The sequence below is a fragment of the Protopterus annectens genome, chromosome 14.part0 (genome assembly GCF_019279795.1).
Source record: "Protopterus annectens isolate FY-2018-M chromosome 14.part0, PAN1.0, whole genome shotgun sequence".
NCBI classification, from domain to species: domain Eukaryota; kingdom Metazoa; phylum Chordata; order Ceratodontiformes; family Protopteridae; genus Protopterus; species Protopterus annectens.
In genome coordinates, this window is record NC_056748.1 from 696,635,046 (window position 1) to 696,653,669 (window position 18,624).

At 41.1% G+C, this 18,624-nt stretch overlaps 1 protein-coding gene across 3 annotated transcripts in view; it reads right to left on the minus strand.

Moving 5' to 3' along the window:
• Positions 1-18,624, minus strand: part of DNAJC11 (DnaJ heat shock protein family (Hsp40) member C11) — a 1,614,167-nt gene that overhangs the window by 159,510 nt on the left and 1,436,033 nt on the right. For all 3 annotated transcript variants that reach the window (XM_044056434.1, XM_044056436.1, XM_044056435.1), the window contains one exon: positions 3,362-3,491. In XM_044056434.1, the coding sequence (XP_043912369.1) occupies positions 3,362-3,491 (130 nt within the window). The remainder of the gene's footprint in view (positions 1-3,361; positions 3,492-18,624) is intronic.

The following is an 18,624-nucleotide window of genomic DNA, read 5'->3' on the forward strand; positions in this document are numbered from 1 at the left end:
GCCAGGCATTTTGTGAAGACCCTGGGTGCAGTGGATAAGCCAAAGGGCAGTGCAGAGAATTGGTAATGGGTTGAACCTGCAATGAAACGGAGGTATCTTCTGCAATTTTGTCTGATAGGGACATGCAGGTATGCCTCCTTGAGGTCCAACGTTACTAGCCAAGCTTTCTTGCCCAACATGGGAAGAAGCTGCTGTAGTGTTAGCATCTTGAATTTGGGTACTTGCAAGAAAGTGTTTAAAATTGAAAGGTCCAGAATGGATCTCCAAGCATTGTCCTTTCTGGGGACTAGAAAGAGCCTTGAGTAAAATCCTTGGCCTTGCTCCTGTGTAGGTACCAGTTGGATGGCTTTCATGTCCATGAGAGCTGTAATTTGTTTTTGTGCCTCTGCCCATTGATTTTGTGGCAGGTTTGGCATTCCTTTTATACTTGGCAAGGTGTGGAAATGGAATCTGTATCCGTGTGAGATAATGTCTAGGACCCATTTGTCCTTTGTGACGATGCGCCAGTTGTCTGCAAAAAGTGTTAATTTTCCTCCCAAGGGAGCTGCCAAGAGGGTTTTGCTTGGCAGTTTGATGTTTAAGTCATTGTATTTGCCTTCTAGTGGTTTGGGACCTGTCTTCTCCTCCTTTCTGTGTTGTAGTGCCCCATTGGCGAGGTTTGTAAGGGATTTGTGCTTGTCCTCTTCCCCTTGGGTGCCTGTATTTACCCCTCTGTGGCCTGTCAGAAGCTGGAAAAGACCAATTTTTTGTTGGCCAATTTCTGCTGAAGCGTGGGGACTGTACCTGTAAGAAATTTTGACCGTCTGCATAGATTTTGCCTTATCCTCCATTTTCTTTAAAACCTCCTCTGCTTTAACCCCAAATAAAACATCCTGCTGTAAGGGCGCATCCAGTAACTTTGCTTTAACATGATCAGGCAGAGACTGTTCCTTTAACCAAGCATGCCTACGTATAACAGACCCAGTAACAGCTGCTCTGGAGGAAGCTTCCAAGGCATCAAAACCACATTGTAAAGTATGTTTGCCCACCTGTTCAGCTGCACGCAACAGATCTTGCACTTCCTTGAGTTCAGACTGTTGAGGGAGCGTGCCCATCTTTTGTTTTATTTGAGACATAAGGAATTGCTGGTATTTAAGCATGTGAAATTGACAATTTAGTGCTCCCATAGCTAAAGTAGTAGAGGTGTAAACCTTCTTCCCCCACCTGTCTAGTGCTCTGGAGTCCCTTTCCGAAGGTACAGGATTTTTAGCCATAGAAGCCTTAGCCCCTTTGGGACCCTGGGAGATTGTCTCTGGATCAGCAGCAGGGCTTTTGTAAAGGAATTTGTGAGAGTCAGGCACTCTATAGTATCTATCTGGTTTGGCTGGATCAGGAGGCACAGAATCTGGATTTAAACTAGATTCTAAGAAAACATCATCTACTATGTCCAAAACAGGGGGGATAGCAAGAGGTCTGTGCTGGGGAAGTAAAAGAAACTCCCGGAGCCTTTTCTTTGAGCCAGAGTAGTCCTGACCCTCCCAGTGGAAATGTTCCCTCATGGTGTGTAAGGTTTCCCCAAAGGAGTAGTCTTCAGGGGGCGAAGCTGAGGGAATTGAGTCTTCAGCATCAGAATCTTCATAAGGGGGAAAGGAGCAATCCTGTTCCTCAGAGGAGCCTGAGGAAACAGACACCTGATCAGAGGAGGCATAATCCTCCTCTTGTCTAGTCCTTTTGTCGGGGGGGGGGGGGGGGTTGGAAACCCCTGATCAAAGAAATCAAATCTTCAGCCATTTTAAGCATCTGTTTCTTAGGCATAGGGCCTTGACCTGGAGACTGAAGTGTAGGCTTTTTTGGTTTTAGAGGAGTCTTGAGCTTAGCATAAGATTTTATGGTGAGGGTAGTTGGTCTGAAGACATCTTTAGAAACCGAAGGTGTTTCTGCAGCACCGGCTTCCCCTACTGCGATGTCGTCAGTTGGGCCTAAGGAAAAAGGCTGCTTCGGCCTAGAAATCTCTGCTGGGGGATCCGATGTGGCCTGGGGATCCAATTCAGCGGTAGCCAGGGGGCTGTGTAGGCACCTCACTGAAAACCGGAGAACCGGCGACCAGGCCAGCCGAGGCCTCGGAGTCCGGCTTGGATCTAGGCTGCCTGTCCCTATCCTTGTGTTTGTTATGCATGCCGGTAGTCGGTTGCTCCGACGGCATAGTGTAATTAAATTTTCTACCGAAGTAGTGTCGTGCGAAATCAAAGCGACGCTTTATAGTTCGCTTATTGAACCTAGCACAAAACCAACAACCAGTGACGTCGTGGTCTGGGCCTAGGCAAGGTATACAAAAAGAATGAAAATCCTTAAGAGGTATTTGCTTCCCACAAGAAATGCAATTGTTAACTTTTTCTGACATCGGACTGAGGCAAGAAAAGGTTCCCCAACGGGGTACTTCGCTTTGAAGACTTCGGACTGAAACTCGATTCGAAAATCTCAGGTGTCAGCCAACCGGCACTTGCGAACTGCTTCTGCTTCGGGCACCGCACGGCAAGAAAGACTGGAGAAAATGGCGTCAGATGCCTCTGATATATCCCTGGCACTCTGACGTCAGGGAAGAAGCGACAGCAACCGACGCCGGACCAAGATTTTGGAATTCTGGCCGACTGCGGGACCGCCTGACGGCAGGATAACCCAAGTGTGATGACTGCAACAGGGTAACCCAATGAACATCACCATCTTCTTGAATGTTTTGTGAGGCTGAGGCTGGTGTGAACCACCACGTTAAGTGGTAATGCTTCATGTCTTGCTTTTCTCTCAGACAACAGCGGCAGTGTTAGTACAGGTCTTGGCTCATGATCTGGGGGCTACAGAAAAACTTTAGTGTCTTTGATATTTTAGGCATCAAATGTATGGACTCTTTCTTGATGAGCAAGGGGATTGAGATTTGAACGAACACTGTAAAAAAAAAAATACTGGCACAGATACTATGTACAGTCTTATACTCCAAAGCACATAACTCAGTGCTTGCCCCAGGAAGGATGGCATGCTAGTGATAATGACAGCTGAAGACAAAAAAACAGTCAAGATAGGGACTATAGGGTGAAAATCTCAGCAGTCTACCAATAGAGGAGGACTCTTAGTGTTAGATTATACCAGTTATATTTCTGGTTAACAGTAGTCATTGTAAATCATCTTGTTTACTAAAAATATTTCTTGGAAAAGATAAAAGTTGGCTGCTAAATACATGCATATACACTACAAACTAATGATTACTAGACATTAAAGAAATTCTTAACATAGTTTTTTCTAACTGTGGGAGCTTGAAGTTGTTTAGACCATACAAGAACTGAGCCTTACATTAAAAATACTGAAAATGCTGTCCATCTTGGTTACTCACACTGTTTTGGTATCCGTAGTGGCTCAGTATCTCCAGACATCACTTGATGTAGAACACCTCTAAACTGATACAATACTTTCAGGCTCTTCTCTTCTCCAACACATGGATCATAAAAACCAGGTAAACCAGACTTGACAAAAAAGAAAGAAAGCATTTCAGAAGTTATTATACTTTTTATGAAGTGTCTTCTACATAATTATTCTCACTCTTCTGTTGTGAGGAAAGCAAATGTAGACTGTACAAAAAATAACAAACCTCATCTGTTTATCTTATTTTTGCAGGTTATTTGACGTTTGTTGACTGGGTTAGTCCGAGTGAGCAAAAGCCCTTTTTTCAGAGGAGGCCCGGGGAGAAAAGCTCCACAAGTAGTATACACATAAAATAGCAAACTATATGAAATACAGTAAGATATAGAAATGAATTACATAGCAATGGAGTATATTATTTACACATGGAGATTTTCTACAAGCCAATGAATCAAGCAGTACCATTACTATAATAGAGTATCAGATACATATTCATGAAGTACAATTGAAAAATAGTTGTAGGTATTTAGTTGACTTATGTTTTGCAAACTTTACAATTGCACTGCAAAAAACATAAAAACCTGTTAATTAACTGCCTGATTCTGAGCAAGTCATTGCGGATAGAATCATGTTAAGCCATCTTTTCTCATCAAATGTCACTTTATTGAAATGAGGTCATCAAAAGATCATTATAATGAAAAAGTAGTATGCCACAGTTAACTGATGTCATTTTAATGAATACAAAGAAAATACTTATGCAGATATGTAACATAATGTGAATGACCCATATAGTGAAGCATGAAACCAAACATCCATGTGACTAAGAAAAATGTATGTAAAGAAAATAAATGCAAATCTAAAAAGCATAAGTATTACTCTTACTAGCTGCAACTAATCTAAGTCATGTAACAGGCTATTTTATAGTATCTTTTGCCAATCTATACACTTGTTTATCTATATATACTTAAACATATATATGTATACCTACAAACAAACACACACACACACACACACACACATGCATATATTGCTAGGTGAAATTTTTTTTAATTTATTTTTTTACTCTGTATTTTGTTAACTGGGGTAGAGCACTGATCCACACAGACCTTTTTTTAGACTCTAAGAACAATCTGGTTAAAACAACTTACGCAGAATCAAACAGGCAAATTGAGGCTATGGTAATCAAACCCTGGTCCACAGAAACAGCTCAAACCCTTAATCCTCTGTGCCAACTGCCAGACAGCTCATCTGTACATTTTTTTTGTCCAAGAAATTCCTGTTTTAGCAATTGCTATCCCACATCTTTGTTGCCTTTCCATCTTATGTTGTTTACCAGTTTTGTGGTAAACTGGTGATATTGAAATACCTTATTTAAATTCTTCTGCCATGGATTCCTCAACTTATTCTGCATTTCAAGAAATAACTTTCTGCTCCTGTCTTAACCTCTTATTTCCCTTAGTACCATCAATTCACCTTGAAGACAACCACATTGTCACCTACGATTATGGTTCACTGCAGAACTTGTTTTACTTGAAACCATAAATGAGGTGTTCTGGTCACTGTTGATGTCTAGCTTTGCTCAAATGTCAAAAACCTTCTTTGGGTAGTACAGGGTGCCTTTATAAAACTGGCCCCATTTAAAGTGTTTAGAGTAACAGTATTATCTATAACACTCATCCTGCTGGTAGTATCCCCTCTTGTTCAAGATGCATCTCTAAAATGCTGGCCACATATGACTGAATTATATACTTGCCAGCTTGGATAAACAGACTGAAATGCTGGAATGACGACTTTTAGCATAAATGTGGCATAACTTGTAATACAGCAAGAAAGAACCAAAGATGAGGCAGGTGGATGTCAACTTTACACTAGAAATACATTGGATTTCTTACAGAAGCAAATGTCTGGTTGGTGGGTAGTATGAGGTGTGAAAAGCTTTAGAAGTTGGGCCAGACATTAAGCTTTCTGTGGAAGAAGTCACGTTTTTAGGAGACAGCTAAACTTGACATAACTCGCAATGCAGCAAGAAAGAACTAAAGACAGTGCAGGTGGATGTCACCTTTACACTAAAAATACATTGGCTTTCTTATAGAAGCAAATGTCTGGTGGGATGAGGTAAGAAAAGCTCTGGAAGTTGGGCCAGACACTGAGCTTTCTGTGGCAGAAGTCCTGTTTTTTAGGAGACCGCTACATAAGAGGTATTCTCATTTTGTTGCCCACTTTTATCTGAGACCAATTCGCTTTAAAAATACTGCTGCATACAGCAAGACTGGATAGTTGAGATGTTGAAGAATAATGCACTAGCATGTAAACTGTTTGGTACTGGATTTGAAATTGCTGAAGAACAGACATTCCCACTGTATAATGCAAGTGGTTTCCATTAGCCACAGTGCTTTGATAAGAGAAAAATGTCTACAGCAATTTAAAAATGACATCAATGTGGAAACATTTTCTAGTCAATTCTATTAGCAACATAATGAATGCTTACTTTACTTTGAATCAACCCACTTTAGCATAAATAAAACTGAACAAACGTGAGCAGGCTAGCTCCGTGGTGTAAAGGGATAAAGTCCTATCTACTATATAGGTGACCTGAGTGCAATTAGAGGCTTGAGTGTATGAGGAACCAGCAGGGAGGGATGGGCATTGTTCTAGGCATTCCTTGAACACAGTCATGGTTCAGAGAGTGGAGTAGATCTCAGACAGAAAAAATCCCCCTGCAGAAACAGTTGCTGGCATGACTTCCCTGTCGGTCATCTTGTACATCTGAATAAGATGACGAGGCTTGAGTGTTCGTTTAAGTACTTCATTACATACAAACACATCAGGATCGATATCAGGAACATTAAACTTAAATTAACTGACTGACTAACACACAGGTGCATGCTTACATCTTGACTGCTCACTACAAAATGGCATTCTTGCTTGGACGTACTAAGTACTTATATGCACGTGCCTGCTGACTGGAAAGCTTCATAAAGGTATATCACACATACTGATCTACACACCCTATTCCTGGATCCCCTTAAGATTCAAACCAGCTCTAGCCATGAGCTGGAAAAAGGTGGGGGGGGGGGGGGGGTTGTTGAAGGAAGTGTATTTGCAGGATACTAACATGCATTATTTGAGACTACATTAAAGTACAGTTTTGTACCTACCATAAATGTTGATGTTCGAGTGCTCATACAGCTGCAGTCATTACAGATGGGTTATTCTGCAATCAGGCGGCTCCTCGGTCGACTGAATTCCAAAGTCTAGGTCTGGCGTCGGTTGTCGTCGCTTCTTCCCTGACGTCAGTGCGGCAGGGGTATAAAGAGGCAGTCGACGCCATTTTCTTCAGTTTTTCTTGCCCCAGATGTCAGGTAGGGTTGGTTCTTAAGGAAACTCTGTCCTGATGGAAAATGATGAATGGTTGCACAGCCATGAGGGCCTGTAGCTCTGAAACCTTGCGTGCTGAGGTAATAGCCAGAAGGAAGGCTGTTTTCCACGACAAGTATTGTAGCTCTGTTGAAGAAGCCGGCTCAAAGGGAGGCAGGGTCAGCTTTTCCAATACGAAGTTGAGGTCCCAAGCTGGGACTGGTGGTTTCCGTGGGGGTTTTATATTTTTTGCCCCTCTGAGGAACTGCCTTAATAGAGGATGTGAGAATAAAGGAGGATCTGTATTGTATTGTGCAGAAATGGCTGAAGCATGGATCTTGATGGAGGAGAAGGAAAGGCCATTGTTTAACATCTCAGCTAGGTACTGTAAAATTTGAGGTATATTTATTACCCAAGGATTCTGGCGCTTTTCTTGATTCCAGGAACAAAATCGTTTCCATTTGGCGGAGTAGGTTTTTCTAGTAGAGGGTCTTCTGGCCTCCAAGATGACATCCTGCACCTCCTTGGAGAGGAGAGTCTGTTGGGAAATTAAGGTATTCTCCATACAGCTAGATTTAAGGTTTTGAACTGGCTGTGAAGGGTTTTGTAGTTGTGCTGGGACAACAGAAGAGGAACTAGAGGTAGGATCCATGGTGGTGAGTGTGACAGGCTCTTTAGGAGAGGATACCAGTGCTGTCGTGGCCAGTCTGGAGCAATGAGAATCATTTGTGGCCTCTCTGCTCTGGCTTTTAATAGAACTTTGGTCAGTAGAGGAAGAGGCGGGAAGGCATAGACTGTTAATGTTGTCCAACTGAAGGAGAGTGCGTCCACTTTCCAGGCCTGTGGATGATAGGTCCTTGAACAGAATTTTTTCAACTGGTAATTTCTGTGGGTAGCAAATAGATCTATGTCTGGCTGTCCCCATGCCTGAGTTATCTTTGAGAAGACTTGAGGATGCAACTTCCATTCGTGTGGGTCTGTCAAGTTTCTGCTTAAGTTGTCTGCCAGTGTGTTTTCCTTCCCTGGCAGGAATTGTGCCTGTAGTTGAATTTGTAATTCCAGAGCTGTGTTCCACAGGGTCATGGCTTGCCTGGGTTGGGAGGGTGGCCTAAAAGTTAAGGTGTTTGCCTCACAAACACAAGGTGCAGGGTTTGAGTCTCACAAGGGATAATTGGCTAGGCTTAAAATGGCTCGCAAGAGCAGTTAGCTTAGTACTAACCTATGAACTATGAACTGCACAGGGGGTATGAATGAGTTCCCCCCTGTTTGTTAATGTACCACATGACTGTGGTGTTGTCTGTCCTTATCAATAGCTGGCCTGGATGTAGTAGGTCCTTGAAGGTCATAAGAGCATTTTGCATGGCTAGCATCTCCTTTTGGTTGATGTGTAGGTGCTTCTCTTTTTGGGACCATTTTGCCTGAATGCACTGATCTGCCATGTGTGCTCCCCAGGCGTAGTCTGAGGCGTCCGTTGTGATGATTTGAGTTGCTTGAGGTAAACAGAAAGGGAGACCTGTGTTTCTTTGGCATGCTTGAGCCCACCACAAAAATTACTTTTGAAGGCATGGAATGAGTGGTATAATTGTTTCCAAGCTGTGGCTGTGTTGAGACCATAAGTTTTTTAGGTATCATTGTAGTTTCCTCATATGCAGCTTTGCACATGGTATCAGTAGGATGCAAGATGCCTTGAATCCCAGAGCCTGCAGGACTTTCCTTGCAGTTAGTCTGGTTAAAGTTGCCATTTTGTTGAAGTACTGAGACAGTTGCCCTTGTTTGTCTGGCGTGAGGTAGGCCATCTGGGTGGTTGTATTTAAGCTGGCACCCAGGAAAATTATCTGTTGAGAAGGTATTAGTATTGATTTCTTTTTGTTCATTGTGTATCCCAGGCAGTTTAACAGTTTTATTACAAACGCCAGATGATGCAATAGAATGTCCTTGCTGTCCGCTTGGATCAGACAGTCGTCCAGATATGGGTAGATTTGTATTCCTTGTTGTCGGCAGAAGGCAATTACTGATGCCAGGCATTTCGTAAACACTGTGGGCGCAGTAGATAAGCCAAAGGGCAATGCAGAGAATTGGTAATGGGTTGAACCTGCAAGAAATCTGAGGTATCTTCTGCAATCTTGTCTGATAGGGACATGCAGGTATGCCTCCTTGATGTCCAACGTTACCAGCCAAGACTCCTTGCCAGCATGGGAAGAAGTTGCTGTAATGTGAGCATCTTGAATTTTGGTACCTGTAGATATGTGTTTAGGATGGATAGGTCTAAGATGGGTCTCCAATCTTTGTCCTTCCTTGGTACCAGAAATAGTCTGGAATAAAAGCCTTGACCTTGTTCTTTTGCAGGTACCTCTTGAATAGCTTTCATATCCATGAGAGCGGAAATTTGTCTTTGTGCCTCTGCCCATTGATTTTGTGGCAGGTTTGGCAAGCCTCTCATTTTTGGAAGGGTGTGAAAGTGGAACCTGTAGCCTCTGTCTATAATGTCCAGAATCCATTTGTCTTTTGTAACAATGTGCCAGTTTTTTGAAAATAATGCCAGTTTTCCACCCAAATGTGCTGCCATTATAGCTTTGCTTGGCAGGCAAAGGGGGAAGTCATTGTGTCTGTTTTCTAAATGACTGTGGTCTATCTTCTCCACCTCTAGGGGTTGGTGCTTGCCACTGTCTAGCTCTGCAAGATCCTTGAGGTTGTCCTCTACCCCTTGGGCGTCTGTATCTGCCCCTTTGAGGTCTGTCCGTGGCTGGAAAGGACCAATTTTTAGAAGGCCAGTTTCTGCTGAAGCGTGGAGGTTGCACCTGCAAGAAATCTAACTGTTTGCATAGATTTCGCTTTTTCCTCCATTTTCTTTAGTACCTCCTCAGCTTTAACATCGAACAATACATCTTTTTGAAGTGGTGCATCTAATAACTTTGCTTTGACATGATCTGGTAAGGTTTGCTCTTTGAGCCAAGCATGTCTACGTATGACAGACCCTGTGACAGCAGCTCTACATGAGGCCTCTAAAGCATCAAAGCCACACTGCAAGGTATGTTTACCCACTTGCTCTGCTCCATGCAACAAATCCTGCAACTCTTTCAAATCTGGTTGTTCTGTTTGTGTCATTTTGCTTTTCAGCTGGGATAACAAAAACAGTTGGTACTTTAACATATGAAATTGACAGTTTAATGCCCTCATGGTTAAAGTGGCTGATGTATACACCTTTCCCCCCACCTTTCTAATGCTCTGGAATCTCTCTCTGAAGGTAAAGGGTTTTTAGCAGTAGAGGCCTTAATCCCCTTGGGACCCTGTGAAATTGTTTCTGGGTCAGCAGTATGGCTTTTATAAAGGAACTGGTGGGAATCCGGAACCCGGTAATACCTGTCTGGTTTAACAGGGGCTGGAGGTAAAGAATCTGGATTAAGACTGGCTTCTGCGTACACATCATCCAAAATATCTAAAACAGGAGGGATAGCCAGGGGCCTATGCTGGGGGAGCAGTAGAAATTCCCTGAGCCTTTTCTTGGAATCTGAGTAATCTTGGCCTTCCCAGTGGAAGTGCTCCCTCAATGTATGCAGGGTTTCCCCAAAAGAGTAGTCCTCAGGGGGTGAGACTGAGGGAATAGACTCCTCAGCATCAGAGTCTTCAAAAGGGGAATAGGCATAATCCTGGTCCTCAGAATGGTCTGAGGTAATAGAAGCCTGGTCTGAGGAAGGGTAGTCTTCCTCCAATCTGGGTCTTTTGTCAGAGGGGGGTTGAGAACCCCTGATGAGAGGTATCAAATCCTCAGCCATTTTAAGCATCTGTTTTTTAGGCATGGGGCCTTGACAGGAGGTCTGAGGGCCCTGTTTTTTAGTTTTGATGGTAGCTTTAGATTTAGTGAAGGCTTTAATAGAGAAGGTGGTAGGCCTGAAGACGCCTTCAGAAATGGCAGGCCTCACTAAATTTTCGGTTTCCCCGCCAAGAGTGGCGTCGGTATCTGCAGTGGGAATGGAGACCGAGGAGCCTGCGACCTCGGGTACTGAAGACACCGGTAAAATAGTTTCATCGGTAGTCAGGGGCTGCGTAGGTGCCTCGCTGAGAACCGGTAGTCAGCCTAAGCGTGGTCTCAGTACTCGGTGCGGACCTCGGATGTCGGTCCTTGTCTTTGCATCTTTTCCCTAAAACTGGCGTCGGGGTATCCGACGACATGATATAATTAAATTTTTTGCCAAAATAATGAAGGGCGAACTCCGCCCGGCGCTTAATAGTGCGCTTGTTGAACCTAGCACAAAAACGGCAGGCCGAGACGTCGTGGTCGGGCCCTAAGCAAGGTATACAGAAAGAGTGAAAATCCTTATGCGGTATTTGCTTCCCACAAGAAATGCAGTTATTAACTTTGTCTGACATCGGTCTGAGGCAAGAAAAGTTTCCCCAACAGGGTACTTAGCTTTAAAGAAGACTTCGGCTGAAATACTGTTCGTAAATCTCAGGAGCTGGCCGACCGGCACTTGCGAACTGCTTCTGCTTTGGGCACCGTGCGGTAAGAAAGACTGAAGAAAATGGCGTTGGCTGCCTCTTTTATACCCCTGCCGCACTGACGTCAGGGAAGAAGCGACGACAACCGACGCCGGACCTAGACTTTGGAATTCGGCCGACCGAGGACCCGCCTGACGGCAGGATAACCCATCTGTAATGACTGCAGCTGTATGCACGATGAACATCTAAAGTTTCTGAATTATGTTACACATAAAGAATGATAACAGCACAGACAGGACAGTGCTGCACTACCAGAACAGATAGATGAAAAATTTTTATTTTCTTTGGATTAATAAGAGAGACAGTCTGACAACAACAATAGAATTTGGTGGCAGGCACTCGGGATGAGATGGTAAACATAGAAATAAAAAGCATATGATGTATTGGTTAAGGGCATATGATCTGTGGTTACTTAAAACAGAGGAGGTTAACAGTGTTACTAGTTTACAGGAATGAATTTATATTGGTGGTAAGATTGCTAGGTCTTGTATTAAGCTATTATGGTAATGCAGTAGTACACTGAAATATAAAACAACTAATGTACAAGCATGCTGGCTAAGGAGATGACTCTTAGTGATGCGGGCAAGACTACAAGACCACTAACAGTGGCAATTAGTTAAATGGAGCACATGGCTGGGATTTTTGCAGGCAGTTCAGGCATAAGGGAAGTTACAGCACTGGATAACCTAGACTGTGAAACACCTAACAAGAAACATTCTTTAATTCTATGAATACCTGCTTAATCCAATGCAAAGTCACAGGAAAGCCAGAACTTATCCTGACTTATTCTGAATATATAACAGAAAAATTCCAACTCCAAGAACGTCAATACTTTATTACAGCAAAGCTGGCGGATATAAATCCTTCTTCAGTGCAATATACAATCTGTAACATTCTTTCAGTTTTTGTAAAACAAGAGTAAAATCATGTGAGCACGGCCAGCTAATCACATCATTTCCACAATAATTCAATTAAATTTTTAGCTTAGAGATATAGCAGTTCCTTAAAAAGTACTCAGACGTACTTTCAACTCAATTTATAAATACATACTAGAACTATATACTTAAATAATTCTAATAAAATATTTATTACAAAATTGTTTTACATGTTCAAATTATTTGCACATATACAAAAAATACATATATATGTATATACACACATTTAAAATACCTAGTGCAGTTGCATTTGTTTAGTTGCTAAAACTGGCTTAATACTAACCATGTTATTCAACCCTGGTAATAAATCTCCTTGCAGTCTCAAGATCCATGCATATTCTTTATTCTCCAGAAGGTTATTAACATCACCCCCTCTTACTTGCTTATACACAGTTTCCATCACCCTAAATTTAAAGGTGTGCTCAGTACCTCTCTCCAAAATATGCTTACTTAACGCATTCTGCTGTACTTGTCTATGCATCTCTGCCTTATGTTCTATTATTCTTTCCTTTAGTTTCCTTGTACTTTTCCCAACATAAAATGAGGGGTATTTTAGGCAGGTAGCAAGATATATTACATATGTAGTATTGCATGTCGCTGTAAATTTGAAAAAAATATTTTTTTATTTGAAACCGGATTGATGTACATGTTGTAGTCCTTCAAAAAATATCATTCTGAATATATAACCAGTCCAACAAACTTCTGCAGCTGTAATATTTTCTAAGCCCCTTTTTAGATCTTCCCTTACTTTAAATCTAGCAGCACTGGTTATCATGAAGAGTCAACACACAAACCCTTCCTTTATTCCCAGCGTTACAACACTTGGAATCTTGAGGAATTGTATGAATTGCCTGATAATCACTTACAGTCCTTTTGGTTTAGTAGGAGTTTATCTGTGAGAGGTATAAATACTTGACTCAGACGGAGGCACCTCCTTCTCAGGCAGCTACATGCAATAAATGCAACACTGTCTTACCTCAAACCTGCACCAATGCAAAATCCACAGACTACAAGCTCTAAGCTGTCTTATGCTGATGCCATTAAAAAACAACTTTACCTAAGCCTTTAAGGACTCTGTAGACTATGCATTAGCCTACAACCCAAATTTTCCTCCTGCACTGCAACCCAGCATCAACAGTTTGTATCCAACATACAGCTCACTTTAGGAGATACAGGCACTAACAAGTGTGACATGAGTAGTACACAGAAGCTGTTAAGGTAGCAAGACACAGCTAGTTCATTTGGCAACATCCTGGTTACAGGTGACTCCAGAGTTAAGGCACAGAGATGCTCCACTAACCAGGCTGAGCAAAGACAGAGTACTTAGCTGCCTCTTACATACCAGGATATGCAAATGTCACTATAGTCTTATGTCCCTTCATCCCAGGTGGGAGTGGATGATTTGCAATGCACCTCCTTGGATCATATCAAGTGGGACATAATAAAGCTCTCCAAATATGCATCAGAAAAGGAACTGAAACTAGTACTGAGCAGTATCCAGTCATCGCCAAGAATGATGCCGCTATACAAACAAAATATAATTTAATTAAGTTACTGGTTTGACTTTTGCTGTCATTCTGGGGGGGGGGGTCCAATATATAGTGACCTGGGATGACAGGTTTGACAGCCCTAGCTGCCTTGTTAGGGATTGTCTGCATCTCTCTCTCTTCATGGCTGCTGTATATTGGCTATCACTTTTTATTCCTCCATAGTGCCATTTTAAGGCATTGTCAGTCTCCACAAATTATCCATTCAGCTAACCACACTCAACATCATATAAAAATGGCACTGGATGAAGCCTAAATAAAAAGCTGCACTCCTTACAGGCATTCCTAACCCTTGAAAATATTTATATACACTTACTTAACTGCTTCTTGGCAGTAAAAGCACCCCAGCAGTACAGTGTTTAATAACTACTACTCTTTAAGACCCAATGCTGAACTGGACATTGTAGCTTGTGAGGGTGTATCTGTATTTTTAAAAAACCTTTTCATTTCCAGACTTGCGATACAGAACAAACCTAGAACTTACTGACATTCTTCTTATGATAAACACAGTACCACATGGAACCTATAATATCATAAAACAAGTATTCACAGAGATTCCTAGATTTCATTAATGCCAACTTCTTGGATCAACTAATTCAAATCCCAATGGGGTGGGGCGCAAAAATATTAGACCTGATTTTCACAAATATAGCTCCTTTATGTTCACAGCCCACAGTTAAATTATTGGCCAATCTGATCATGGTGCTGCAGCATTTAATCAGACAACTCTACAGCAAATCTGCATTAGCTAACCGATGTCCTGATGAAATTCAAACACCCTCTTCACTTAAATAACCCTGTTTCATATACTGCCATTTTCACAAATAAATGCTATATCTACCTCCAAGCTAGTAACGGAGCCTTGGTACCCATAACATATAAACATAGCTCCAAATTCAAGAACAACCTTATTTGGTGGAACCCCATTATTAACAAACTTTATAACAGGAAGAAACTCCTAGCCCATAAAAGTAAACTTCACACACCAACTACAGAAGAGCTCAAAATTATCAACAAATAACTTGGAAACGCAATCAAATTGTCAGACAGCAAGGACAAGCTAAATTTGCCACCCATGCCAAAGATAACCAGAAAACTTTATTCAGCTATGTTAGAAACCCAAGAAATAACAACCAGTGAAGCTAAGAGTTAATACAAAACAAAACATCACATAATATAAAATAACATTACATACTCATGCCCTCAGGACACTGTCATCTTATTAGCATGCATCTTTCGACTATTCAGCTCTTCTTCCCTCTTCTACCCAGTCCCGGTGGTGTGTAAATGCCATGATTGTGTGTTTTAATTAGCAGTACTAATCTTTAAAAAAGGATTTACCTCCAACCTCACCAGGAGAACTGAACCTGAATAAACTCTACTGCTCCACAGCTACACCTCAAACTCATCCACTCAACCAAGGGCCAGTGGTCCTGCAAAACATAAAACACAAAATGACTAAAGCTAATGTATGTTTAACATCCTCCCCACTATAATGCATTTAATACTTGTATAAAGCAGCACACACACACCACCGAGCCATACTTCTGTCCTTTTACTCCTGTACCTCCACTTAACTGCTGAACCCCACTCCCAACTACCCTACTGTCTTTTCTCCTCACCTCATTTTTCCTCTTCATTTCCTAACACCTATCTGTCCCACTTTGTCTTCTTAACTTCCCACTATTAAAACTTAAGTTTTTCTCCTGTCCCCTGCTATGATCACAGCACTAGCAAGGCTTTACTTACTGTCCTCATAGATTGTTTATTTTCCTGAAGTCTGTCGCGATCTTGGTCCCCTAATACAGTCAATCTCAATATGGTATTATTCCATTCACGCAGCTTACATGTTTTACTTTCACTATTACTCCCACAATGTCTTGTGGCATTTAAGAATTCCCCACTACCATTCTCCACCATCTTTCCGACTATCCAGCTCTGTTTCTCCCAGTCCCAGTGGTGTGTAAATGACGCAGTTGCATGTTTTAATTAGCAGTACTCATCTGCAAATAAGGTATCTAAACCTCATTTCATTTTCCTACTTCTGCTACTTCAATTGTAGTTGTTTTCTTTTTAAATGGATTTTAATGTGTAGACACTGAAATACTTTCATTTTAATTGAGCGACTACAGCTTAACCAAGGTGCCTAAACTAATTTTAAGTGCAGCTACTGTAATACGCTATTACATTAGCGACTAAATGGAATGTATTCTGCAGAAACTATAACATGTTTTATTTTAACTAAGCAACTACAATTTAAACAAGGTGCCTAAATGGATTTTTTGTGCAGATACTGTAAAAGGCTATTTTAATCAAGCGACTACAGGATAATCAATGTGATCTACCTACAGTGTGCTTCTTAGACAGAAGGCTGTCTTACATTATTTGTGCTACTAGGCAACCTCAATTCTGTCATTATAGAATAGCTGGATTGTGTGCTCTTTCATTGTGATGTACACTGTTCCTCTACTTTGTTTCCCTGCTGAATCGCCTACCACTGGAATATAGCATACATATGACATTGTAGAACATGTCACTATTGGTATTAGCTCACTTTTAACTTTGTGTGAAACGCCACTGTAGCGAGTGCATTCTACCATCATGATTCTGCTTGTATTCAATGTGGAAGTGCATCTAACTATAGGAATACATAGTATATTTAAGCCCCCTAGTTTATTGGAATGAAACTGTGATTACTGTATGCTACGTAGGATAACCTTTGAAAGGTATCATATTAACTCTGTGTACCCTGCTGTTTGGCCTGCCTAGGACTAGCCTGGGAAAGCATTGTATTGACTCTAGTGTGTACTCTACTACATAGCCATATATATGTAACTGTACTTCTATGCTATCCACTATCCCTCTCACTGAATCCAAACTTCACTGTGTAACACTACCCCACTTTACCTCCTAGACATAGGCGCTTATCTTTTTTCTCCACTAACCTATTCGTCTGTCTCTACAGCCAGACACCATGACCCATACCTCATGACCTTATCTGTCTTCATCTCTACTCTGTTATCCCTTGAAACATCACTATTGTGGTCTCTTGTGAATAATTTTCCTTTTCCTCTCTCCCTTTTTCCTAGGGCTTATCTCCAACCTCACCAACAGAGCTGAACCTGAATAAAATTTACTGTTCCACAGCTATGCCTCAAACTCATCCACTCAAGAGCCAGTAGTCCTGCAAAACATAAAACACAAATGGACTAAAGCTAATGTATGTTTAACATCCTCCCCACTGTACTGCATTTAATATTTGTATGAAGAAGCACGTAGACCACTGAGCTGTATTTCTCTCCTCCTTTTTCTCCTATGCCTCCACTTAAACCCCACTCCTAACTACCCTACTTGCCTTTTCTCCTCACCTCGTTTATCCTCTTCATCTCCTAACACTTATCTGTCCCACTCTGTCTTCTTAATTTCCCACTATTAAAATTTAACTTTTTCTCCTGTTCCCAGCATGTCCTCATAGATTGTTTATTTTCCTGAAGTCTTTCTCGATCTTGGCCCAACCCGCTCCATTCTCCCTCCCTACGTTCAGGTTCACTCCACCTTCTCCTTTTCAGGCATAACACAAAGTGCTAAGCTACTGTATAGACAGCAAAAAAAATAAATAAAAACTTCAGTTATAAATAAGTAAAACACTTAGGAAAACAAAATGAAAGAAAAAACATAAAAAAAAATCACCTTTTCAGCCTTCTTTTCAAAACAGGTTTCATAGATACATATTCACTGAGTCCATGTCCCAAGTGTGATCTTAACTTAAAAAATCCATCTCACTTCAACAAGTTCTGTATCATTAACCTTGTCCCCTTGTTTGGGACTATCTTTAATATTCTCCATAACTAAAAATGAAAACTGCGTGACTCTCCATGTTCTAAAAAATGTTTGGCAATGGCACTATCTGAGACCTTTCCTTACACAATAAAGATGGTCCCATATGCGTTTCCTTAGTTGTCTATTCATTTTGCCAACATAAATTTTTTACAAGTGCAGATAGATAGATGTATCAAATTCTTGGTTTCACAATTAGCTGCAACTGTAAATGTATAAACTATACATGTGTCAGGGTGAACAAAAATCTCTGATTCATCCATATATCAACAAAAAGCACACTTCCCACACTTACCATTATCGGATCTAGGATGAATATTGTCATTATTCATAGGGTAACAAAGCCTTCTTTTAAGAGATTTTTTATTTTTATACAAAAAAAACCTGGAGATCCCCCATCATCACACTGATCTCTCTGTCACTGTGTAGTATATGCCAGTTCCTCATACAAATTTGTTTTATTTGATCAACATCCATGCTATAAACTAAGTGAACTGTAACACTCTTTCTTTCATAACTATTAACTGAGATTTCCCTATGGGGAGATGACAAATAAGTCTTAGCACTTGTAGTTATTTTACTTTTGGCTAATATCATTGCCTCATTAACATCTTGCTTCTTGTACCCTCTCCTCAAAAAACAAACTTTCATTTCATGTATCTCAGCATCAAATTTTGGGTCCCTGGCATAAAGTCTAGATGTCCTCATAGCCTGCCCTCTACCTACATTTCTAAAAACATGGGAGGGGTGATGCATACTTGTACGATGCAAATATGAAACTAACATCCCTTCCTATATGGTTTAGTATTAAACTGCCCATCTGAATTACGGATAATTTTGACATCCAAACATTCAATTTTCTCTCTAGAGAAGTTTTAACTAAACTTAAAAAAATGTACTACTATTTTGTAAATAATCAAAAAATGTATCTAATTGTTCCTGATCTCCTGTCTAAAGAATAAAGATATAGTCCACAAAAGTAAGAAAACAATCTTATGTATTGTTTGGACTGTCCATCACCCATGACATAAATTATTTCCCATTGGCCCATCACTATGATGGCG